The 26,954-nt window shown below is 38.4% G+C and overlaps 3 protein-coding genes across 3 annotated transcripts in view; 1 reads left to right on the top strand and 2 right to left on the bottom strand.

Annotated features, from left to right (window-relative positions):
* Aop (ETS variant transcription factor anterior open) overlaps positions 1-22,679 on the top strand; it is a 39,176-nt gene extending 16,497 nt beyond the window's left edge. Inside the window, exons 2-5 of the mRNA XM_083040705.1 lie at positions 17,732-17,973; positions 18,302-18,982; positions 19,236-19,485; positions 19,748-22,679. Of these exons, the coding sequence (XP_082896831.1) occupies positions 17,757-17,973; positions 18,302-18,982; positions 19,236-19,485; positions 19,748-20,027 (1,428 nt within the window). The 5' untranslated portion in view covers positions 17,732-17,756 and the 3' untranslated portion in view covers positions 20,028-22,679. The remainder of the gene's footprint in view (positions 1-17,731; positions 17,974-18,301; positions 18,983-19,235; positions 19,486-19,747) is intronic.
* Positions 22,680-22,834: 155 nt separating this feature from the next.
* Positions 22,835-23,819, bottom strand: Mtssb (mitochondrial single stranded DNA-binding protein). Its single transcript, XM_083040706.1, has 4 exons — positions 23,676-23,819; positions 23,490-23,580; positions 23,162-23,281; positions 22,835-23,094 (listed from the first exon to the last, which is right to left on the bottom strand). The coding sequence occupies exons 1-4, from the start codon at positions 23,685-23,687 to the stop codon at positions 22,895-22,897; spliced, it is 423 nt and encodes a 140-aa protein (XP_082896832.1). The 5' UTR covers positions 23,688-23,819; the 3' UTR covers positions 22,835-22,894.
* Positions 23,820-24,035: 216 nt separating this feature from the next.
* Positions 24,036-26,837, bottom strand: Cct8 (chaperonin containing TCP1 subunit 8). The gene is made up of 5 exons (XM_083040703.1): positions 26,678-26,837; positions 26,040-26,342; positions 25,220-25,864; positions 24,658-25,098; positions 24,036-24,503 (listed from the first exon to the last, which is right to left on the bottom strand). The coding sequence occupies exons 1-5, from the start codon at positions 26,735-26,737 to the stop codon at positions 24,315-24,317; spliced, it is 1,638 nt and encodes a 545-aa protein (XP_082896829.1). The 5' UTR covers positions 26,738-26,837; the 3' UTR covers positions 24,036-24,314.
* Between the last annotated feature and the right edge of the window lie 117 nt (positions 26,838-26,954).

Below are 26,954 nucleotides of genomic sequence, written 5' to 3'. Positions count from 1 at the left end.
AGAGAGACGGAAGAATACCTCCCTTCTATAAGAGAGAGGAAAAAAAGGAAGCTGTTTCCCATGACGAGAGAAGCTGATGGCCGAGACACGAGGGTAAAGCAAGCTTTTTATCGACTTCCGGTCGGCGTTACTTGCATGCACGTGCATTGGAGACCTCACACTGCTCTCTTTGTGGTTCTCAACGCTAGAGGTTCTCAACGACGCGTAACAGGTTGTCGATTTCTCTCAGCTGAGAGGAAGGCTGCTTGATATTCCCGATACACCACTACAGGTGGCTGCAGCTCGCGCGCGATATATCCGCGATAATCCGGGATAACGTCAGATACACAAGGAGACCGAGTTCAAAAGATTGGTCGCGCGAGATATTTGGAATATATGATTTTTTAAATTTTTATCTGTCGGGCGATTAACGAGCACCCGCAATTCCAACGCTAATTGTTAAGGACCGTTTCTTAAGAATCGCTATATGCGTGCCGAATCGTGCGGTGTGTGAAGTTGGCACCCCTATGTTATGCTATCATAGTTCTGTTAAGAGTTCTGAGTTATTTAGAACTATAGGAAGAGTTCTTGATAATTTTTAGAAATAGTTCCGGTCATTACGATAACGAAAATCAGTTTAAAAAAATAAGAGTGCCAACTTCACATTTTTTTACACATCGAGTTCCAATAGTTTTGAGCAGAGTTTTAAGGTTCTTTTAAATAGTTATATAGTCCCTGATTATTTTTTGAAAGAGTTCTGCAATTTTTAGATAAAAAAATGTACCTTCACGTATGTCATACGTCGACTTGACATATACGTCGCAAAATTTCTACGTTCCGATGAATTAAAAAAATCGATACCTCGAAAACTATAACAGGTAGAGCTATGCGGTTTTCACTTTTTTTTCTTGTTTTATCGTGTACAATTCGAAACTCCAGCATTTTTGATCAGAACTCGTGATTTTCGAAATGTTTCGTAAAAGTGTATTAATTTTAAAAAATCAATCTCTTCGAAACTATAATAGATAGAGACATGCGGTTTTCATGTTTTTTCTTGTCTTATCGAGTACGATTTAGAACTCTAACGTCTTTCCCCAGAACTTGATATTTTAAAAATATCTTCGATATTGAAAGTATGTTTTTTTATCTCTAAAAAATGCAAAACTTTCAAAAAATAATCAGGAACTATGTAACTATATTAAACAATTTAAATTTACTCACCTCACGGTTGCTCCTTTATTGCCCGATGCCTCCCCGGGCCTCCTTCTCGTAGAAGTCTCGAAACACTTGCACTCGCGTTATTTTTTTTCGTTCGCGACGCGCGGCGACGCCCGAGTTTTATATCACAATCTTCGACGCGTTTCGGTAAAACGCGAGACTTGCAAGAGCTTATTCGCGCGCGAATAAAACCGAAGCTCCATTTTCGCGTCGCCGCTTTTTCCAAGACCACTTTTCGCAGGGGCTTATCGAACGAAGATGATCAAGAGAGCGACTTCGCCGCGACGCACTGAAGTCGCCCAAGGACGCAAGCGAGACGAACATTGAGCGAGATTCACGATCGACGAGATCAATCTCGCGCGTGTGACGCGATAGGATTTATACGACAATTAACCGCCAAAGACGCTAATTAATACACTCGTTCTTTCGCGGACCGGCAAAAAGCGCGCGACCATTGATCACGAACAACCGAAGAAGAGCACTGGAGGTGGAGCTAGAGTGGCACTGCCAGGTTCGGAACGCGCAACGACTAACGACACGTCGCGACAAATCGTAGTAGTGGGGCATTGTAGCGGTCGCGACGCAACGTACGTGCGAGGTTGAGCGAATCACGTCGCGACTACATGCCCCTATCAGGTCGTAGTTGTGGGGGTATGTAGTCGCGATGTGATTCGCCGAGCTCCCACGTCGCAACCTCTACATACCCCCACCACTACGGCGTGGCGCACGTGTCGCTGCGCGTTCCGAAACTGGCAGTGCCACTCTAGCTCCACCTCCAGTGCTCTTGTTTCGGTTGTTCGTGATCAATGGTCGCGCGCTTATTGCCGGTCCGCGAAAGGACGAGTGTATTAATTAGCGTCTTTGGTGGTTAATTACCGTATAAATCCGATCGCGTCGCACGTATCAATATCGTAATCGCGATCGCGTCAGATTGATCTCGTCGGCCGTGATCTCGCTCAATATTCGTCTCGCTTGCGTCCTTCGGCAACTTCAGTACGTCGCGGCGAATTCGCCATCTTCGTTCGATACATGCTGCTACATTCTCGTGGTATTTTCCATCGTTCGTGATCAACGGTCGCGCGCTTTTTGCCGGTCCGCGAAAGGACGAGTGTATTAATTAGCGTCTTTGGCGGTTAATTGTCGTATAAATCCGATCGCGTCGCACGCGCGAGATTGATCTCGTCGATCGTGAATCTCGCTCAATGTTCGTCTCGCTTGCATCCTTGGGCGACTTCAGTGCGTCGCGGCGAAGTCGCTCTCTTGATCATCTTCGTTCGATAAGCCCCTGCGAAAAGTGGTCTTGGAAAAAGCGGCGACGCGAAAATGGAGCTTCGGTTTTATTCGCGCGCGAATAAGCTCTTGCAAGTCTCGCGTTTTACCGAAACGCATCGAAGATTGTGATAGCTAAAACTCGGGCGTCGCCGCGCGTCGCGAACGAAAAAAAATAACGCGAATACAAGTGTTTCGAGACTTCTACGAGAAGGAGGCCCGGGGAGGCATCGGGCAACAAAGGAGCAACCGTGAGGTAAGTAAATTTAAATTGTTTAATATAGTTACATAGTTCCTGATTATTTTTTGAAAGAGTTTTGCATTTTTTATAGAGATAAAAAAACATACTTTCAATATCGAAGATATTTTTAAAATATCAAGTTCTGGGGAAAGACGTTAGAGTTCTGAATCGTACTCGATAAGACAAGAAAAAACGTGAAAACCGCATGGCTCTATCTATTATAGTTTCGAAGAGATTGATTTTTTAAAATTAATACACTTTTACGAAACATTTCGAAAATCACGAATTCTAACGTTTCTCACGAGAACTTGATATTTTAGAAATATCTTCGATATATTGAAGGTACGTTTTTTTATCTAAAAATTGCAGAACTCTTTCAAAAAATAATCAGGAACTATATAACTATTTAAAAGAACCTTAAAACTCTGCTCAAAACTATTGGAACTCGATGTGTAAAAAAATGTAAAGTTGGCACTCTTATTTTTTGAAACTGATTTTCGTTATCGTAATGACCGGAACTATTTCTAAAAATTATCAAGAACTCTTCCTATAATTCTAAATAACTCAGAACTCTTAACAGAACTATGATAGCATAACATAGGGGTGCCAACTTCACACACCCCGAATCGTGAATCTTAAACGCTGTGCGTTTAAGAATCGCATTTGGTCGCTGGCGAACCAACATGTGGAACACTGCTCAAGGCGACGCGGATCCAGTTCCAGGACGTATCTGCCTCGAGATCTTCGAAACGAGCAGCGCACTCGCTCGAAAGCGCTTCCGTTTCGGATGAGATACGCAAGATACAGACGCGGTTCTTCGATGTACATTTTTATCGTCGGAAAAGTAATGAGAGTTATCAAATAGCGCAAGCGACAGAATTGTCACAAATTATGGTCACGCGATAAGTTTGTATAGCGACATTTATATCGCGCAATCACACAAGTTTATCGCATTAGTACGATGCGTTATATATGTATATATGTGCTGATGACGAAGAACTATAATCATTTCCTTGAAGGAACGAGTTTTAGAGCGAGCTAGGTAGATTTTTTTATATACCGAAATATATATATATATATATATATATATTGCAATTTTAATATTCTTAAATTAAGATTAATATAAATGAGATAAAACGAATTTGAATCAGCGTGCAAAGTAGATCACATAAGTAGATTACATAAATCGCATACGAATGAATATCATTTTCCGGAAACGCATGCGTAGCGAAATGTGTCTCATGAGTACTCATGACAGACACGTTCGAAACATGTGTTGTTGGTATAATCGCCAGCATGTGATTTTATATATGTCTACCTACTTACGAGCGATCGTACGTAATTGCAACGCAATTTATCGTAGTCGCCACGGTGCACGCGCTCGCTACGTAAGAACCCGGAATTTAAACTCGATCACACTTTCTCGTCTTTTGGAGTCGCATTTGCGATCTGAAAAAAATCTTGAAAAAAATGTATATTTACATAGTGTCGACGTAGTCAACTGAAGAAAATTTCAGCTACAAGAACATGCAACGATTGTAAATGTAAGAATGAGAATAGAATATATATAGGTATAATGGTATTGGGAGAAAGTATAATATACTTTATTTGAATATCGCGAAAAAAGTAGGAAAATTTATTTTTAAAAAATCTCAGGCTGTAATTTTACGAAAGCAGTGAAAAGTATTAATTTAAAGGTCGGTTCTTCACAGTCTATCTCGTTTGAAAAGCCGAGAAATCATCATTGTTTACTTATGACGGTCGAACGATCTTTTCATCAGATAAATATACATATATCTCAAATTGTACTTGATATGTCAACATCGGCGGACAGGTGTCCCGAAACTGTGAGTATAGGAAATAAAGAGGAAACGGAGGGAATGGCAGCGGGAGTGTTGAGGACACGGTGGAAAGAAGCTTGAGGCGGGAGGAGGCAGGGGTGAACGAGAGAGGGTCACTGACACGTAGTGTCGAGTCAAGTCGTTTTATCGGTCGAACGAACAGCCTATACGGTTAAGCCACATCCATACCGTTCGTTTTCCTTTCATATACCATCGAGATTCGATCACTGCGGTGACAGCCACGATGTTTTGAAGACGGATGGAAAAGAAGGGGAAGAGGGAAGGGTAGGTCTGAAATAGAAGTTCAGAAAAGATTGGATGTAACAAATGAGTGGACGGAGTCTTCTGCAGAGTAAAGACGATAAACGAAAAAGGGAACATTAAACACGCCATATTTTCGCCAAAATCAACCAGTGAATACTTCTCTGTCTCTCGTTCGGGATACATCGAAATGATAATAACAACATGGGATACAACCAATCAGATTTCCCTTAGGTATATGTCTTGTGTTTTCGCTTTACCTCGCTTGCTTAAAAAGTCTTACTTTACACTCCATCCAATCGTTTTCTTATACCTATGCGAATAAACGAAAGATTAAAAGGAAAGAACAAACGGTAGTTGGATGATTTTAACAGAGTGCTCTATTCTTTTCTTTTCTCCTGTGATTTCGAGAAACAAGACTTTTCCGATAAGACGAAAAATATCTCAGGAATAAAATTAGAGCTCAGGTCTTAAAAGTAAATAAATTATGTGACGAAAATATTTTTTAATCGAATTTAAAATCGATCTTTTTCTGCAATCAAATAAATTTGATCAAATGCATTCGTTGCAATTTTTTAATTTTTGTATTGTTATAATTACATATTTTTTATTAAATATCTGAAAATATAATTAACTTGTAAGAGAAGACATTTTATTATTAATTTATTATATACCTGCAGCTTTTTAATTTCTAATATTATAAAAGTCTTGTGAGAAATCAATGAGAAATTTTCGTAAAAATACGCTTCTATAAAACTTATCAAATTACTTACAAAATTTCATAAGCCTTGCATATGTTACGAGATAAAATAAGTTGATAAAATCGACCTCGATTTCTCCCGTCTTTATTATTATTCATTTGCGAGATCTTCAAGATATATTGCGCGTCATACGATCACGAGGAAAAAAATATTTGACGATATTTGACGACACACAACTGGCATCCCTTCGATTCGCGGTTTTTATTTAGTTTTATTTACTCAAGTTTTATTTATCCATTTTTTTTTTGGTGTGAAAACGGCGCATTATCTTGTGCAGCTGAGCAATTCCGGCGCGCGAAATAACAAATATTAATGTTCGATAATTCGATAATTATCGGTTATATTCGTACCAATCGCGAACATATATGTATATATCTTATACACAAGTATCGCGCAATACATACATGTACGAAATAAAGTAGATACAAAAAATAGAATTGTACATATAGCAAAATGCAAAAAAAGTATATTTATCACATCAATACTTATTTTAAGCATTCGTTGTCATAAATATTTTTGCTTTATAAAAATTTGTTCAATTTTATCTTAATTTTATCTCCAATCTCATTTGTTAGCCAACTTAATTATTTGTCGATTTGTCAGATATTTTGAGACATGCAAAAATTACGAAAAATCTTGTAATTTCTCGTTGTATTAGTAACAAATTATCGAGTGGCAGATTATATATAGTATTATATATCATCCTGTACGCGCCAGCAGTTGTCGCGATGGTATTTAATTAAGTCGCGTCGGGTCAGGCAATCACACGCAATTCAATTCCGCGGAGCGTCGTAATCGCGATTTTTTCCGAGGTCTTTTATGCGCTCCGCCGAGATTTTTGCGACTCGCGAGTCCGGGTTATCGCAGATGTGGCGCCACGTCATTACAAAACTCGCTTCTCGATCGAACGCTATTATATTTCATCTCCGCATATATCTTTCGTCACAATTATTGAGAATCTGTAACGAGTCTTCCAGAGTCTCCAGATTGTTTAATTAGAGATTATTTATGTGAAATTTATTGAAATTATAATTAATTACGAATGATAAATTATGACGGATCTGATAAGAACGGAAACGACATGGTTCTAATCGAACAATTGCAAAGATGCAAAAGGAGCATCGCACCATGCAAATTGACAAACTTCGAAAGCGCGAAATTAAAACGATTTAGCTCGTTGTTGAAGATATATCTTTTTTTGCCGATAAAAGTTTATCTGCGGACTCACACTTAATGTGCATTGCAAGCGAAATTATGTGCATGCGCGCAGGTGGAACATACTGCTGCGTTATCAAATATTCGTAACTTGTATCTATATGGTAATAAAGTATAATTAAGCGCAATGAGGAAAGTGATTCGAATAAGTCGGAAGATTCAAATGCATATGTGCATATTGTGAAGTTTTTCGGATTATCTTATGACACTTTATATAAGAAAAGCAGGAGAGTTAAGAAAAATCTAAAAAATTAAAATTGAATTTACATGTCATTTTTAATGTATATTTTTATATGTATACATTATTTTTATAAGATACATAAAAAGATAATTTTTTCGATCATCACATGATTTATTCGCTTGCACTATAAAATTTTATAAGCATGGCAGGAAGTATGAGTTATCAATGTCGGAGATTATATAATGAGTAATCTTGATTGATGATACAGAAAGTCCAAAATATGGATTAATATAGAAGCTCGATAATTCAGCTCGATGATGATAATTCCTCATCAAAGTGACAGATCTTCATAAAGATAGATTACACAAATCTTTGTTTGTAGAAGCATGTAAATGGAAGAATCGAAAAATATTCAATCGGAAGGAAGGTAAAATTGATCAAAGAAGCTACCGTTCGATATCTCTGTTGTTAGCACAGTTGCTCTCGTTGTCACATGTCGTCATAAAACATGTTGAAAAATCGAGGCCGCTAAGAAATCTGGCAAACATATGATAAATCGGTCATTAAGTGCCGGCTGCACATCTGTAACGTCGCTTTTGCTCTCGTAACCTTCGAATTTCCCGAAGTCATCGAGAGTCGAAATCGAGCGTCACACATCGTCGGGCTCATGCAATTATACGTATACGTAAAAAGGCGAAGAAAAAATAATCCTCGTGCGATTTATGATCGTGGTATTTTCTGAGAAAACATCAAAATTCTAAAGAGATGCGATTTTACACCGTAGATTTATACGAATATATAGAGACTGCGCGTTTATTATCATATCGTGTATCAGCTGTTAGATTTCTGAAGAATTATATTGATCAATTTTTTCTCAGCAAAAAAAATTCCAAGAAAAATATAATATCTATAATATAAAAATATTTTATCGCCAATATTGCCAATGATAAAGATGAAATAATTTTTCGAATTAAGACTCACGCAATTAATGTTTCTAAACACCGTGGAAAAGTTTGCATTCTTTAGACGCGGTTTGTCTTTTAACCGCGGCTCCAATATTCACATCATTATCTTTATTTAATAAACGATAATCTCGTCGATTTCTCCACGAAGAAACGGCCAATCTCGATAACGTCGCGATCAGCGGAGATATCTCGCGCTCTTCTGTCAGGACGGCACGTTCGCGACGACGTGGAAGCGGCGATAAAAACTTTGACATATCGGCCACGATCTTTCGATTGCCAAGATTCGCTTCCGCCTTGAGGATATCATACGCGCGTACCGCGATTAAGTCATCTTCTGTTTTACGCGAATTGCACGAGCTCGAGATAAGCGTATGTCGATAATGCACGTTTCTCTTATGCTTATACCGTGCATCAAATGCATAAATTCTTCGAAGTACGTCATTTAAGAGTTCGGTGGAGTTTATCAAGAAACGCAAATTGTCGAATGCGTTTGATATGTTGACGAAAAATAAAACGTGACGATTATTATATCTAGAGAATATGCCTTATTAGAGATATGCTCGAGAAATTCAATTATTTCATAAAATCGTAATTATTTTTCTGTTTGAATCGTGTAATGATTATCTTTTTTCCGTGCATCATTTAAATGCATTGTCTGTGTTCGAAAGAATGTTCAAACAACTCTGATAGATTGTAAGAAATTTTAAATATTATACTCTCGTGTTTATCGCGAACAGAATTTCCTGTCGCTATACCGAAGGAAAGTCACGGATGTTACAGCTTCACGAAGAGGGACAGGGAAGTGTGTTATTTGGATTTCTGATTAGATAAAGAACTCGGCGTATCTGATTATCACTGTCGTCGATATTCACGCACGACCTTAACCGTATCCGGGTATATGAAATAAAAAACGAAAGAGAAGAGTTGATGCGCCATCGCGATATTCATTCAGTTCAAAAGTTCCGAAGGTGCTCCATCGAACTTGGAATTGAAAAGTTGTCTAACGAACAGCTTCCCCATCGGGTCTCCGCCACGTGACCTTAAGCTGGTCGGCGAACCCGTGTATTCTTGATCTTCGCAAGCTCCGCGCTTATGTGTCACATCAAAGTTACCAGGAAGTTGGTGTAAAGTAAGCATCCACCGAGAACGAATTTCTAGACGTATTTCGAAACTTTTAGATACCCGAAATTTATTTGACATTCGCCTTTTTCGTACTTACCGCAGCAAGTATTATTCTTGTTGTTCATCGCAATTTTCTGTACTCTTATCATTGAATACGTAACACGTTATCTAATCTTTTTTTGATAAAATCAACGGTTTCAAACGGATCAAACTTCACAATAATAATGTAATTTTAAACGGTACACGTGTTGTATCTAAATCTTTTAGTTATATAATTGACGCTAGAAAATCAAAGTTATCGTCGTTCGATCGGATAATCTCAGCGGCTTTATTTCTACATAAATCGAAAAATAATAAAAGATATAAAACTACTCGATTTACTAAAGTATTCAAATAAACAAGGAATATTAACATTCTTAATAAATCTGTTGTAAGATTATCATCTTTAATTTGTATGCAGAAGGATATAAATCCGCGAAAATGATCTAATGAACAAAAATATACCCTATCTCGATTGTAATATGATTTTGACATTTCAACAGTTTTACTCCTTTTTTTCCTGAAAGAGTTAACGTTCATCAGATAGATCGATATATTCGCACGATGAGCGTAGACAGATATTTGCGAAGTGTCTTCGTCGTAACAAAACGAAGGGAGAGTAAGCGGTAAAAGAGCAAAGGAGGACGCGCGGCGGGAAGCAAAGAGGCAGAACATATAGTTATTGCTACCGGTAGCAGCGACTGGTTGCATGTTTGTTCCGTTGCACTTCTCGACTTTCTCCGATCTCGGTACCGCTTCGGGGTCCAGCCCGAGGTCCGCGATGTTTACGCCCGCACGGCATGCACGATTACGCAGTCGGCGTGTAATTCGCGGCGCACCCGCGAATCGCCGATGACACGCGCACTTCGACGAGATATCGCGCGTATTTTTTTTTCTCTTTTTTTTTTTATCTCGCACACACATTAACGGAGATCTATTCTCGTATTACGGATCGCGTTTAATATCGCGACAAAACGTTTCGAGATGAGATCGCCGATTATTTCGAAAATTTGCACTCGCGACATAGGGGTCGAAAGCTGAAAAAGAGACGAAATAATGTATCGCTCGTCGGAGAATGACGCTGCAACTTGAATATATATAATAAATACCTTTTAATATAAAATATATCTATTGCTTATATATATTTGTTTTATAGATTGCGAAAGAAAAAGATCTTCAGATCAATGCATCTGACATTTAAATCAATGCGTACAACGATCGCAGATCGCTGTTTCTCGTACTCGATAAAGGTCGAAAGACATTCGCGCGATAAGATTATTCGATTATCTGCACGATGATATAAAGAGACAAGGATAGATAGCGAATGATATTTCTTCCGAATCGCGCGTCAAGAGGCGGGTCAATGGCGTCATCTACGTTAAGACGTGTCATGCGTCGCGAATGCGTTTCCTTATTGCGGTCCATCTTCGTAGAATCACGTCTGCGATGATACACGCTGATATTCGAACGTTCGCGAAACACGTGGAAGTTTTTGGTGGAAAATTTTGCGAGATTTTCCGCGAACTCTGAAAAAAAAACACGAAAATTTTCGACGTTTGTCCGCGTGTTTTTATTCGTTTTTCGACAAATTCATTCATTATACATATTGGGATATTTAAATATTTAATATCAACAATGCACTCACCGTTCCTTGTCAATTAGGAAATGAATTGAAATTTTGATATAAACGCCATTCAATCGAACGCCAATTTTGTAGTTGATTGATGTTATATATGGCATGTATAAATTTATTTTGTAAAAGTCTGCAGATATACTATATTCCGAATGAAAACAGGGCGATGCCGGAAGCCATGTTATCAACAACTCACTGTTATCTGCAAAGCAACATCTAGCGCGCGAGTGACAGATCGATTGCAACAGCAAACAATGGATGTTGACATTTAAAAGTTTTATATTACACACGCAACATCTAACAGGCGTATCTATAGTATGTATGAACCGCCATAAAGTTTTAGAATGTAACATAAAGAGAATTTGCAATGGACAGAGAGGTAGTAGTATAGACTTTAAATAAATCATACGCATAATGAACTAATAATGAGAAATTTGTATAAGATAAAAATACCGGGAACGGAGGAGTAGAAATACGAAAAAAAAAAAAATATATATATGTGTTTTTCTTCAATCCGGAAATAAATATGCATTGAAAAAATCATAAAGTAATAAAAATAACAAAGATAGAGCGGAAGAATGCTATACGAGATAAAAAATTGTAAAAAAAAAAGAGGAAATTGTTTCGAGGTCTATCGCTATTACAACGTTCGCTAATTACCGCGTCGGCTTACATGTCTAGAGTATATATACATCCGTATTTAATGACTCGCGCGCGTCAGTAGTATACCTTGACATCGGCCCGACAAAGCGGTGACCGATAAAGTGTCCACGTACGTGCGAGCGAGCAAGAAAGAGAGAGAAATATTGGGGGACGAAAGAGAAAGAGACAGGAAGTGAAGGAACCCGGAAGGGACGTTGCAAAGAGGAAGAAACGCCACGGGTGTTTTATAGAAAGAGAGAGAGAGAGAGAGAAGAGATAAGGTTCTCCTTCGCGCGTTCCTGAGCATTATATATGATAAATCTTAAATCTTGGTTCGCGCGAGCGCACGTCAAGGATCTTCCTGTTTCCTCCTCCCACCTCGAACATGGATCGATTCCACGCACATATACGCGTACCTCCTTATACATACCACTTCCTGGTTGTACTTTCAGATGTCACACCCATTCACCCACACGTACACGGAACAAGGTTGCGACATATATATGTATACACGTGAACGTACGTCGCGATCGCCTTAGCAGTACATCGATACCCGTTATTTTTACCCAATTTGTTAATAGAGAATATGTATTGCTATGTTACCATGTAGTTTTTTTTAAATTCTATATCGTATGACACACACCCACGTGATTGCTAATAAAAGATGATATAAAACAAAAAACAGAATTTAAAGGAAAAATACGATTTTTAATATGCACTAACACGTGCACTTTATATTATATATTATTATACATTGAGATATTTTCAACATCGATACAATTGTAAATCGTACATCGATAGCTCGTAATTTCCCGTGTGATTAATTCGTCACGCTATTAAGTGGCAATCGATATATCGTGTTCATAGAATTATTGCTCGCTGTCTAAGCCCTTCGTGTTCTCTTCAATAATCATCGTTCGCGATTGGACTCGCTTTCCGGAATAAAAACGCCTTTTAATCCGAGCACAATTCTTGCCGGCGATTATTATTATGTCGCGTTAAAATTCTCGATATACATATGTATGCGACCGGTCGGTTCTAACGAACGATCAAACGCGTAATAATCAGCGATCGTTATATCACGCGGCATCGTGTTATTAATGCACATTAATCGTCGTTCGCGCATGATCGTTTCGCGCGATATACGAGGCGAGTCAAAGCTCACCTCGAATTACCTTCGCTATTCATCGCGCATCGTCTTCTTTTTCTTCAGTTGCGATGCGACGTTGCGAAACGCCGTTAAATCGGCCGGTTGTTGTGTTGCTTCGTCGTCCGTTTGTGTCCGCCTGCGGATGTGTTTTGCTGCGCGGATGCGCGTACTTACTTACTTACTTCCTTCTCTCGACCCGTCGAGGAGGAGAGTCGCGTCGACGATGATGATCGGCCGAGGTGATTACACTTTCCAGGCCGTGACTTCTTCTTGCGAGCCCGATCGACTCATCATTGGAGCTCGTCGACGTTGTTGAAACAGTTCTATTCGCGTTTCGTAGCATTTATTTTCGTCTTCGAAATTCTCCGCGCTTGTATAATTGCTTCTATTAATGTTTTGCGCGTCGAGATTTTTTCCCATGACTTTTGTGCTTAAAAAAAATATTTGTCGCGAAGAGAATTGATGACTTTATATGCGCAGTTATAAATATAAGTTAGAAATCGATATCTCTATATCGATAAGAGGCATCCTCGATAAATAACTTGTAAACAAATATGTATAAAGAGGACAAGTATATTTATTAAATTAATTTATTAATACTCGACTGTACCATAAATATACATGCGCATTGTTTGCTGCATTTGTATGCATTTATACGCGTTAAATTATACATTCAAATTTTCTTTTGACATATGGTTTCTCCCAGTGTCGTGGCCTAAGATTTCGGATTGCTGCACATGCATCGGAAGAATCAGAGTCATCATCATCATCGTCATCAGATCATTCGTTTTGAATCGCGCGACAATAGTAGCAAGTTGGGCGATATCGCTGAACGAATATGGATATGTGCGTGTCCGTGTGTGCGTATTAATCTTAACAAATCGCACATGTCGTTTCCTCGTGCGCAAGTTACGCAACCGGTTATATGTGTGTGCTTGCCAGCGGGCCAATATGAATAAGGCATAACGAACCTCTGACATTAAGGAGACTGGGACGAAGAGACGACGACGATGCGAAAGGAGACACGAGACAAGATAGACGAAGTCTAAAATAATCACGCGGATCCTTTGCCGTCCCATTAGCTGACCGATTACGGTCTAAGGCCCACATTCTTAAACCACTTTTATCGGTAAAAGTGTTTTTAAGCATAACTTTTAAGAAGCGTATGCTTAAAAGCGCTTTTCGATAAAACTAAGTCTATGAGGCGCGTTGCGTTTGACAGATTAAATTGTCGCTCGTGACGGAAAAGATGCGGTTTTTTTTTGTGCTCAGTGACCGTGATTTTTTTAATGAACTCGTCTTAACGTTGTCAGTTAATTACAGGTGCGTTATAGGCCAGGATTGCGGCGTTTCGGAAGGTCGTGCGTAATATTCTTATGCATTTCAATTCGCGGTCAGCTCGATTTAAATTCTATCTTGCATCATGTCGCGAGAATGCAGGAAAAAGCCGCTAATAATTCAAAGGCACGAGAAAATGAGACTTGTGAATGTGTGTTTGTCTAATTAAGTCTAGTGTGTAGTCGTTTAAGTAGCATTATTGTGTCAGTAAAATCTCCAATTTACATACATTTCTCGGAAACGTTCAAACTCTACATTTCAATTATCTTTCGCATATAGTTGTATACATATGGTCTTTAGATTAAGAAAGATATTACCACGCCATAATAATGAAATTATCTAAACGCTCTTACATTGTTAGTTTTAATACTTTTATCTTTATGTCATCTCGAGATGAGATCGCGAGACATTTATACACAGCTGATAGGATGTGAAATGTTTTTTTCCCGTATATTTTCATGCACATTATAGGGCACTTATATGTTTGCATGCGAATAACCTGACGTTTATTTCCTCATTACCCACGTGGGCAATTTGCACGACGCCAAGTAAATTAAAGCCCACTTTTAGCAATGTTTACGAACCGACACGCGGCAGACCCATTTGAAATACGTGGCGAGCGACAGTCGCTATCGAATTACAACATTATCTTCTATACACGAACGATTATCGCGCTCGTTTCAACGTGACGACTTCCGAGTTATTCGACACGCGATGCTTTGCGACGAAATGTAAACACATTTGCGACGATGATTTGACGAGAGCTTTTTCGCGTCGGGAAATCCGGCCGTAAAAAGATCGATTGTAAGCAACATGACGTAATCAAGGTCATCTCATTTACGTCATGAAGTTTATTAGGTCAAAAAAAAAAAATGAAAAGAAATAATATAATGAAGAAACAGAATGAAGGAAAAGAGAGAAAAAAGAAGCGATGAAAAGAAGAAAAGATTAAGTATGACATTTGTAATTTCCTCTTTGCGAGTTAATTTAATCCGTTCTTTGTCTCTACTGATAATTAGACATTGAGGAAGAAAAAAAATCTAAAAAGGGTCAATAAAGAAAACTATAAAGAAGAGAAACTCTTCAAGTTTTTAAAAGATTTCCTTAAACGTTTTCTTAGACGGTCCTTATAGATGACTGCATCGTGATAAAATAGACGACGTGGAAATCTCGATGTCTCCTCGTCGCGATCGAACGCGTTTCCGTCCTTCAATCGCGCACCGGAAATCGCGAACGGTGTTTCAATTGCAATACTTTGCTGTTGCTGCTATCGTGATTCGCGACTTCTTTCTCATCGTTGAAAATAAAAAAAAACCTCGTCAGAAATACGTGGAACGAATCGCAGAATCCTAATATGTTTCTTATTAAGGAGAAAATTAATTCTTATTTGCATCTGAATGAAAGAGAAAAAGAGAGAGGACCGTATGTTTAGCACAATTATAGCTCTCTTTATTTCTTGAGAGCACATTCCGATACGTTAAAATGATCTCGAGCGAGATCGCAATCATAGTCAAAAGTTCGAGATTGCATTTTTGACATCTCATTCCTCAAAGCTTCGATTTTCTAAAATTGTCACAGACTTACATATTCTCATGGACCCCATTTTTCTTTTAAATTCTCTACTGCATAAATCCTTCTTTCGAGATTAAATAATTTAACAATAAAGTCTGCGCGGTCTATTGAAGTGAATTGTGTTTCAATTATTTATAAAGGATAATGGAGACATCTTCTAGACGATTTAAAAAAAAAATCGGGACATTAGTCGCTAAAAGGCACACAGAAGCAATATTATGAAGCAGGCGCGATGTAAATTTACGGAAAGACGAATTCATTCTTCGACGTTGCGCTTCAAGTAGCTGTTTTAATTAGTCGAGCGGCAAAAATTAGCGGCTGAAAGGAGCATCTGAGTATAAGGCCATTCGCGGTATTTAAAGAGGGGAAGAGGAAAAGGGGGAGAGGAAGGAAAGACCGAAGAGACGACCAGGATTTCCTGGTGCGAGACAACGGCACATCGACCTTCGCATGCCGAGGTTTCTGCCTTCTTCCCTCAGGGTACTTCTCTCTTTCTCTCTCCCTATCTCTCTCTTTCTCTTTATCTCTTCTCGAATGAGAAGAGCACCGTCAAGAGCTTCTTGCGATTATTTTTCAGCATCATAAAGGAGATTCTTGCTAGAAATATGCCGGAATTCGATTGCTGAATTTCGATCTAAAAAGAGCCAAATATAGCGATTGGACTTTATTTTTAGAAAAATTTTAAAATCAACTTTTTTCGAAGATTTAATTATAATCGTCTTTAGGTTTTTATTTTGATATTTGATATTAGAGCTGATACAGTAAACACAATAATATAGATAAAAATTACGAAAGATTGACTAAAAAGTGTTATTAAAATATTTTGTGTATCTGTAATTATGTTCTCCACTTTTCTAAAAATTTAAAACACAAAAATTACTATCGTTCCAAAATATTCAAATTGCGATAATGCTAAATATGTAGTTCGATTTAATCATACTATACTTCAGCGATATGTTATATGTAATTTTATGTAGAACCTCGAACGTGATGACGTCAAAGTGTTTATTGAGAAATATATTAAATCAAATCATCTATTTTTTTTATATTATCATAAGGTAATGTGTGCAAGAAATTGTAATATACTATCACGACATTAATCGTGCAATCGTTCCAGCTCCTTAGTGAACGTATTTAGAGACAAGGATTATAAACATATGATTATCATATAGATAGTGTCATTAACGAGAGGTGAGGAAATCGCACTATTTTATAACGAATTAAGCTCTTTTTATTCATGTGCTCTCAACATAACGATCCGTTATTACAGTCTTTCGCATATAGCCAACTCTATTCTATAGGTATATACATATATACCGCAAGATGCGTATAACTCTTATATCTTACTAACCGATATAAACTTTACATACAGACTAACTCAGTCTGAATTTTAACGATAAATCCCTGGAAGTGTAGAAATATTCTTGACTAAGATTTCGGGTACACTTGTAATTCTGTGGTGTCATAAGCGAACTAAACTTTCGGAAGCAATTAGCCGAAGAGATTTCGAGATGAACAGCCGCTTTTCGGGCCCGAGAGAGAGTTTCGCGTCGAAACGGTAAAGTTCGCGTTAGCCTGTCGGATCTTCGCGAGTCGATGTCGGGAACGGAAATAGCTTCGCGTCTACGTCGATAGAAATACGTTATGTAAATCCGTGTTTCCTGCCAGCTTTCATTCTTATGCCCCCACATTCTATGCTAATAGTCGACGACGATAGTCTGCGAACCGGTCGAGAAAGACGATGACGATGACGAGGACGACGACAACGCCTCGTCACCGTCGCGACGCTTCTCTTCTCCTCGCGAGTTTGCACGATCTCGCGTTGTAAGAAGCCGGCGTGTAATCTGGCGCTATTATCTTCCGTCATTGTATATCGAGGGGAAGCGAGCGATCGTTACGTCGCCAGCTCGTTAGACGAGGTACAGAGATCGCTATATATATATATGTTAGAGATCAATTTTCGACGATGTACGACGGAGAGTACGGAAGATTGCACTTTACGTCAATGTCGCGTCTCCTCCGTATAGTCGCGAATAAATATAGAGAGATCACTACAAATAATTCTGTATTTTTCCTTCTTCTTCGTTTAATAAGCTAATCAAACCATGACCTTGCAGCGTTTGGAATTTAATGAAGTCATGATTATAATTTTTAAGGAGTGGTACAGATGATATTGACATAGCTTAGCTAATTAGATCATACAAGTTGCGTTTATATAACCGGTTTGATTTATTTATTATGATATTTGCCTAAATAATATACGAACCTATTAATTAATAAATCCGATCGTTTCTTCTGTTGCAGAAGCCGCCGGCAGTGAGGGCGTGTTATGAAATTGTTATCATCGATTCCGCTATCGCCGGTTTCCGCCGTAGGCGGAATGACCGGAATGGATTCCCGGCTACCACCGGGTAGGTTGCCTTTCAATCCGGATCTGTTTTGGCGGGCTCATTGTCAATACGGGTTCTCGCTAAACTTTCCGCCTACGACACATCCGCCGCCCAGTCCCTTCCTAGATTTCAAGACTCATTTACCAACGAATCTAGGTAAGTGCTGCCGAAATTAACGTTTTCTCTCTTGGCGCAAGTCCGTAAAATTAATATTTTAATATTAATACTTTCGACCATTGATAGAATTTTTGTATGACTTTAAATACAGTATAGTGTAATGGATAAAATATTTTAAGTAAAGAAACATTTTTTTAAGTATATTTTTGTTATTGAAATTTTGATTTTCCTTTTAAGATTAATCTGCATAATTTATTTTAACGTCGTTCGTGACTGTTCGTTCAAAGGAATTGATTATAAATATATATATAGACAACGTTACATTGTATGAAGGCCGTATCACCAATGGCATCTTCTCTCCTTTCAGTATCCGATCCTAGATTGTGGTCTCGGGAGGATGTGGTGGCGTTCTTGCGGTGGTCCGAGCAGGAATTCGACCTGCCGCCGTTCGACATGGACATGTTCCAGATGAATGGCAAGGCGATGTGCCTGTTGACCAAGGCCGATTTGGGCGAGAGGTGTCCAGGCGCCGGTGACGTGCTGCACAACGTGCTCACCATGCTGGTGCGCGACTACAACCAGCTGCAGAGGTGTCTGCCGAGTAGCCCGGTGACGCCGACCAGGTCGTCCGCGTATCCCCTGAGTCCGCTTTCGCATCCGCCCACACCCACGTGGGCCACGGAGACGCCGCCGTACGCCCAGAATCTCGCCTCCCTGATGTCGGCTAACTCGGTGACCCTGTCACCGGCGCCGTCCGTGGACAGTCAATCGGGCTCGCCCAGCCACGCGACCGACGCGAATCAGACGCAGGTCTACAAGAGCGATTCGGACGAGGATAACAATCACCAGGTGTCGAGCGGTAACAGTAGCCCGCCGCCTACGCCGACCGCCTTGACGGCGCAGAGGCTCAGCGAGGTGAGCGTCAAGGATCAGCCGAGTCCGACGTTGCCGTCGCAGATGATGCCGTTGACACCCGGTGCTTTCCGCTCGACTACCGCCAATGCGGCCAGAGAGTTCTTCCCCAGCGACTCGTCAGAACCTAACACCAGTTAGTATTTACGATTGCTTATATATTAGCGTAAGATGGTCGATGCAAACGTCTAAGAGATGTCAATCTTTCAAATGTTTTTTAGATATATTTCAGATTTTTTAGCTATTTGAGTTGTGTATGCGCTTTAATATTGCACGTTGATTGGTATATAAACACTTTATTAAATATAAAATCTCGTAATACCATATTGCTTTCATCTTCCCACGACTTACATTATTCACATTGTAACAATTTCCGCCGTTCTGTTTAGATGGAAGACTGCTCTGGGACTTCCTTCAGCAGTTGCTGAATGACCCCCAGCAACGGTATCACAATTTTATCGCGTGGAAAAGTCGGGACACTGGCGTGTTCAAGATCGTCGATCCGCCGGGTCTGGCACGACTCTGGGGCATCCAAAAAAATCATCTTTCTATGAATTATGATAAGATGAGCAGAGCGTTACGTTATTACTATCGTGTGAACATACTTAGAAAAGTTCAAGGCGAACGACATTGTTATCAGTGAGTATTTATTATATATAATTAAGCATCGTTATATGTAAAATAATTGCGATAGAATAATTACGTCACATTAGTAATGTACATGTATGTGAAGATTTATTAATTTCGAATCGAGAATTTAAAAAAATGAAAATGTCAAAATTCATCCTTGCTGTTCTCTGTATATTATTATAGTAATAATTTTACAAATAAATTTCGCATTTAGAATATATCAAAATTGTTTCGTTTTCGGATAAAAAGCAATTATCTTTATTCTTTGCAGGTTTTTACGTAACTCGGTCGAGTTGAAGAACATCAAAAACATATCGTCGCTGCGCCATCAGATGCGAATAAAATCGGAACCGGAGGAAGAAGGCGCTCTCTCCGGGAGTCCCGAAACGGAACCGGAAGCGGATATGCCGACAGATCTCTCGATGTCCAGTATGAACCAGCCATCGAGCGAACAGCAACAGCCTTTGCCACTGCACGATCCACCTGCCAAGTACAGAAGTCACGCGTACAACCTCGTTAAGACCAATCAGGAACCGGAAGAGAGGAAGTGACGCGGGACCTAGCGATGGCAGGAAAGCTATGATCGCGCGTAATCGTTAATCGCGCCGCGGCAGACTGGGAGCCGACGGTGAAACGAACTCTACGTAACAGGGGTTCCATATTGACAACCGATCGACAGAGTGCAGATGCAGAGTGAGATTGGAGATTGAGTGAGCATCCACTCCATCCGGTTCATCGGTTTGTTGATAAGAATGAAATATCCACATGAAGACGCAAAAGTCTTCAAGAGGTAGAGAATAGATGGAATCCGAAAAGCGTAACCTCGTCGACGAGGTTTAGGAGGACAAGATAACGACGAGATCTAATCGAGATAATTAGTGGTGATTGATGGAGAAAAGTATAAGAATGACTTGGAATTTTGTCGAATGCAATCACGATGAGTTAAAGGACCCTCGAAACACGATTCGCATGTACGAGACTATCTTGGAAATATGCATCAGAATAGAGGAAGGCGAGTAAATTTTCTCGTTTATCCAATTCACATTGAGGCACATTGACGTTCCAGAGATGATTCTTGAGGGATCAAAAGATTAGATTCTCTGCGCTTTTCTTTGTCTGTCGAGGACAGTTCAAAGTTGTAATCACACAAGAACTCTTCATTTTTGTCGTTACGTCGTGTACGAATGTGATAAGGAAGTGCGGGAAGAGAGCCCGTTTTGCCAATACCACCTCTTACGGCGCAAATTGGATAACGAGATTCGCCGCCTTCCGTCCTCGCTCGGATTCGCGTTGAATCGTTGTGCGCAGGAGATAATGATAGACGCTTCGATGTCTGAAGTTGAATCTTCGCGGATATTCCGCCCTACCCTCTTTTCCGCTTCCCTCGTAACTGGGAGAACCACCCATGCGAATTGTCGGGCAATTTCCTTTCCGCTTTTTACAACGACGAGATGTGTACGAACTTAGGTGCGCTTAACAGCATACATACAATGATTCAATGTACAAAGAATGCCAGAGGGAGAACTGTTACCAGGTCTTTCCTTTCTTTAATGTCTCTCTTTTTCTTTTTTTAATCTTAAGCATATGTTCTGTGATGTGACTTTATTTTTGGCGAAACGTAGTCCGCGAATAAGGTCGATCCCAAAGAAAGAGAGACTCTACTTGATTTGAGACATTCAAATGTGTTAATGCATCACAGAAAAATTACGCTACAAACGTTTCCATGAGATTTCCGAAGAGTATAAAGAGCTTGACAAAATCTTTTCACGGCAATTTAATGAGATTTTTTATATATGTCGACTCTGTAAAGCGAGTATTAGAAGAGGGAGATTTAACTGGATTTTCTCAAGCTCTTCTGAAACGGTTCTCCGTTATTTTGACGTATTTGTGCCAAGAATATTTGCCGTTTAATAAGTGAACGATATTTAGTTATATGTATTTAATCGATCGTTCAAAAAAAAAAAAAATCGGTATATCACAATTTTGGAACCAAGTATTGTATCGCTCGCGCTCGATATACGCGTTATATAAAATAAACGCACTGTAACCGAGTGCCGTATAATCGATTATATGTTGTAGATGTACATAATTGAACTAATGAATTGTAAATGCGAATAGAAGGAAAATATATTAGAAGAATAGCGAAAGAATTTTATGAAAATTCGGGGCCAGAGTTAGAGTATATAAATTTATCTATAGAAAAAAAAAGTATATATACATATATATATTTTACTATCAAAATTTATATTCGAAATTTCTATGTTTGTTGCCAGTGCGATTGTGGCTTCACATTCCACGACTCTTTATCCGACGATTGTCTGCGAAATAAATCGCGAAAAAGAAGCGCGAAGACACGTACACAATTAGAAAACAAGTTTTAAGAAGATTACTAATTGTATTTTTGCACTTGAGAATATAAAACTGAGAAAGTATGAGAGAATTGAAGTATGAGTGCAAGAGAGAGAAAGAGAGAAAGTGAGTTTCGTCAAGCGTATGGATAAATGACATATTAAGAAATATATTTGGCTTCTTGTATACTGTGATCTCTACACTATATAACGAAAAAAAAGCAGTACGTAGTTAATAGATATTATTATGTATGAAATGCATGTGCATCGTGCACATTTAGACGAGTCGTCGTCTATCTTGAGGAACTGCGTGATGTTATTGAGATAAGAGAAAGATTATATGTATATGTACATCTTTTTTGTTTACAGTCGTGTAAATAATTTTCACGTGACTAATTGTCAAAGAAAAAAACAAGGCAGTTTATGTATAAATGAATAAATATATATACGTTATATGCAGCATATATGAAGACAGATAATACTATAATGTAAAGCAATGCGTCTCTAAGATGTAAGATTGAAAAAGTTTATATATCGTTTCGCGTGTATAAAATAAAACATGTAAAATCCTAGATATTAGGGCTGTTTTATTATATAAGTTGTTATACGAAGAGTACATATGAATTGATGAATGTTGTAAATATAGACTTATTTAGTTATTAAGAACATGTGTGTACTATTCTCTTATAACTCATTCTCTCTTTCTCTCTCTAATCCAAAATACAACCTGCTAAAAATATAAACTCTTCACAACATATTTAAAAAATCATTATATCAATATTTAAAATATTTACACATTGTGTGAAATTTATTATTTCGACATTAATACTTTGAATTCCTCATGTGTTAATTTTCATAAATGTAGCTTTGCTTTTTAATAAAAGATTAGAAGAATCACATTGACAGTAATTTAAGTTTCAAAATATTCGATGCTCGAAATTTATAAAATGCATAGATCACATTTTTATTATCTAATTAAATATTATATAAATTGGAAGAGAAAGGAAATGTACAATTTTATATCAATTTTATTGAAAAAAAATAATATGTATTATTTGTATATAAAAAACTTATTGAAAGAATATTACATCATCTGCTATTATAGCTGTACTAGGACGCGAATTCCCTTCCTCATCTTTAAATTCACTGTAACTTATCCTACCGTTTACCATTACTCGCTGACCCTTTTTTAAATAATTATATACAGCATCCCTCAAATTAGGCTTAAAGACACATACCTTATGCCAATCGGTTCTTTGCATAAAATCACCTAGAAAAAAATAGATGATATAATTATTAGATTCTTTATTTCTAAAATTATATATCGATTGTGTTACCTGTTTCATATTTATAATTTGTATGTGTTGCAACAGAGAATATTACAACTGGATGTTCAGTGCTTCCACGTTTCTGTGGTTCTGCTCCAACCCTTCCAAGTAAGGTAACGTTATTTACAGCTGCAATTAAAACAAAAACATTTGTTCTTAAAAATATTGTCATTGAACAATAATTTCTATACTATCTCTATTATTTCTAAAAGAGCGAGGTAGAAATAAATCACGTTTGTTAATATGTATGTTTATAGTGATTAACATAGATGATGTGTAATAGTGTAGTGTATAGGCATCTACGTCAAGTAATTTTTTAACGCAATCGCGTACTTACTCTTTTCTATTTTCGTAGCTTCATTTGTTTCTTGCGATAAGAATCGTACATTGTTTAATCGACCGATTTGACTGCGTGTTCCTAAGATAACCTAAAAAATAGAGCACATGTGAATTGAAATTTACGTGCTTTAATTCGAAATGATTTTACATTTTATTCACATGTAGTTACGGCAGTACCACTTACCTTACGAAACATCGTTACAGTTGAACCTTAAATTACTTTTCTTCGATAAATAACAAACAAATATAAACGAATAGTTAAACATGCACAGCAGTAAATGCGGCGAATACACGCAAAAGACACTGGCGGTCTCTCAACATAAGATCGTGAAGTAGAATTATAATTCAAAAACAAAGTTGAAGGTTCTAATATTAAATATTCACAACACATTGGAAAGAAAATTAGCATTTGATCACTGTGCCTGATTCTTAATTAATATGTTTTCCCTTATTTGTGGATATGTAATTGTTTTTACATATACTGTGTTTATTTCTATTCTATTAAGATTTCAATAAAAATAAAGATAAACCGCAGAAGAAATGATATATTTAACAATTTTATTTAATACTCTTACAGTACAGATGTATTGGACGAAAATAGAAAATTATAGAAATTTCCATTCCTAGCTGGATTTAAGATAGAAAATACATTACCTTCTTTGTAATCGCGTTGAATGAAGCTCTGAAGGAGCAGTTATCTTTTACTCGTTCTATTTCTTCGTCAACGTTCCAAGTATATTGAAATTCGTAAATATAAATAAAATGTAAAATTAAACGTAAAAGTTTATGATTTTCTCGCTGAATTATTCTTCATTTTGTTCTATTAGTCATCTTCTTCACGAGCACCTCCCGCTGGAGCTTTCGGGCCGCCTGCTCGCTTCGCCATAATAATTTGATCTACTTTGAGAACTGTGCACGCCGCATTCACTGCATATTTCATCGCCCATTCCTTCGTCATATATAGATCCAGGATTCCTGCCTCGACGGTATCGATCAGAGCTGCGCCATCACCCTAACGATATAAAATTCATATAACTACACATATTATTTGGAAAAAAAAGAATAAGATTTACGATTCAAATAATTATTCATATTTGAAACAAAACATTATCTGAAGATACTTATAATAGAAACTTAAGATCGTATAGATGAAAATAGGAACGTACTTCGATATCGAAACCGTGATTCTTCTTCCCATCCTTGTGGGCTGCGTATAACTTGGACAGAAGTTCGGACGAGCGAATACCGCTGCTCTCCGCCAGGGCTTTAGGGAATGCTTCCAAGGCAGTGGCAAATTTGCGCGTTGCGTACTGCTCCAGGCCGGGTAGAGTGTCCGCATATAACGCCAGCTGCGCGGCGAGTTCGATCTCGGTGGCGCCCGCACCCGGGACAAATTTACCGTCCCTCGTAATACCCTTGAAGGTGTTGACACCGTCGTCGATCGCGCGCTCGATATCGTCCATATAATTCTCGGTGGAACCACGCACGAGCACAGTGCTGACGCGACTCTCCGTTCCATCCAGTTTGAACACCACCACTATAGTGTCTCCCAATTCGTCAATGTACACTGTATCGGCATATCCTAACTCTTCCTTCGACGGAGGTACCTTTAAAAGAAAATTATTGTAATAGTTTCTTTCGTATTATAATATATTTCATATACAGATGCAAGTAGAGTGCTAAGAAACATGTTTTATTTGAAGATGTGATTAAACTAAATAAATTTACCAGTTTTGGGAGTGCGGTGGCGCCGACGGTTTTGCAAAGTCGTCTGATATCAAACTTGCTCGGGATACGAACGGCCATCAGATTGTATTTGTTCATATAATGCAGGACCATGCTTCCGAACTTTCCGCCTGACACTACTACCTCGGCGCCGCTGTCGGCGATTCCTTTGATCAGACTTTCCAGCAGCGATTCCTCGCCGCGCGAGAACTTCAAAAGCTCATCGGCCGACTTTATCAGTACCGTACCCTTGGTCTCGGTCTGGGTGATGTCCACGGCGCAAGTATAAACGACAATCTTTGCGCCGATCTTTTTTGTGACTTCTCCCTCCACATGACGCTTAAACACCATACCCTGGATCACTTGGGAATTGTTCAAGCCGCCTCCGAGTATCTTGCAAACCCGCACATTGTCGACGTTGAATGTCGTTTTCTCCGGTAAGATGGAAATGCAAGCTTGCGTAACGAGAGAAGCAAGAATATCTTCGTTTCCATATTGTTTGCTCATAATAGCGGTCCTGATTCCCTTTTTCACTTGATCTTCTGAATGTACATCTTTCACTTCGTGAACAATTAGTGTCGATAAGATTTTGAGTGCTTTATTCAAGGCATTTTCGTAGCCTTCAACTATTTCTGAAGTCGTAATTCCCTGTAATTAAAAAAATCGGAATATAAAATTGTCTCTATTAGTATAAAAATATTAATAAATATATTTTATATCATAATTTAATTATATTTTATTATAATATATATATATATATGTATTATATATCGATATACTGATTTATACTGATATAAAAAAATATTAAATGAAATTAACTTACTAGACGAAGCAGGTCTTCCGCGGCGTGAAGCAGTGCTCCAGCAAAAATTATAACAAAATTTGTTCCATCTCCTACTTCACTTTCCTGCATTTTTGATGCATAAACCAACAATTTTGCAGCTGGATGTTCTACTTCTAGCTCATTGATAATTGTTGCTGCATCATTAGTTACAAACAGTTTTTCAATATGATTAATGATCATCTTATTCATTCCATTAGGACCATACGCCGTTTTCACGGTATCTGCAAATTGTTTACAGGCACCAATGTTTCTGTAGACTGCTTCTTCCAGGCCCGAAAAGTACTTGAAAATACAAAACAACAGAATCATTGAAAATTGTCGACTACATCTTCAGCATCAGACGATCCCTTTATATTATTTAAAGATCAAATTTGATTAAAAAATAAAAAGAAGAACGTATGACATATATTTCTGGCATATAATTTGCGATCGAATGCATTTTGCGACGCGAAATTCTGATTCTTAAATCGGAAATTCTCGGATAACTTAAAATGCCTATAAAAGGCAAGAATATATGAGCACCGATCCTCGTGTATTCTTCGAGAGTCATCAGTCAACGGAGCATTCGAGAACGTTGCGTTGTTACTACGAGATTATTGTGAGAAAACAGCATTTACCCGGCTCCCATCCTTTAGCATCTGCGCTACTCCGGGTGGTTTCGGTACGTGCATAGCCATTTTCGAGACGTTGAAGGATGAATCGTCTTTTCACGTGCGACACAACGATATCTCAAGCGAAGATCCTCGTTCCTCTTGAGATCTCGGGAATTCGAGAATTATGAGATTTTCCACTAGCTAGGGAAACTTTACACCGGCAAAAATTTGTAAAGGCTGGTTTGCACGGAGCTAATTGAAACGCGCTCATTGGTCGTGACGTAGATCCCTATGCGGAAGA

This window comes from Prenolepis imparis, unplaced genomic scaffold, assembly GCF_030444845.1.
Source record: "Prenolepis imparis isolate NDT839.2.m4 unplaced genomic scaffold, iyPreImpa1.0 SCAF_6, whole genome shotgun sequence".
In the NCBI taxonomy this organism is placed as follows: Eukaryota; Metazoa; Arthropoda; class Insecta; order Hymenoptera; family Formicidae; genus Prenolepis; species Prenolepis imparis.
The sequence above is the reverse complement of the archived record's forward strand: the minus strand, read 5'-3'. Positions and strand labels throughout refer to the sequence as shown.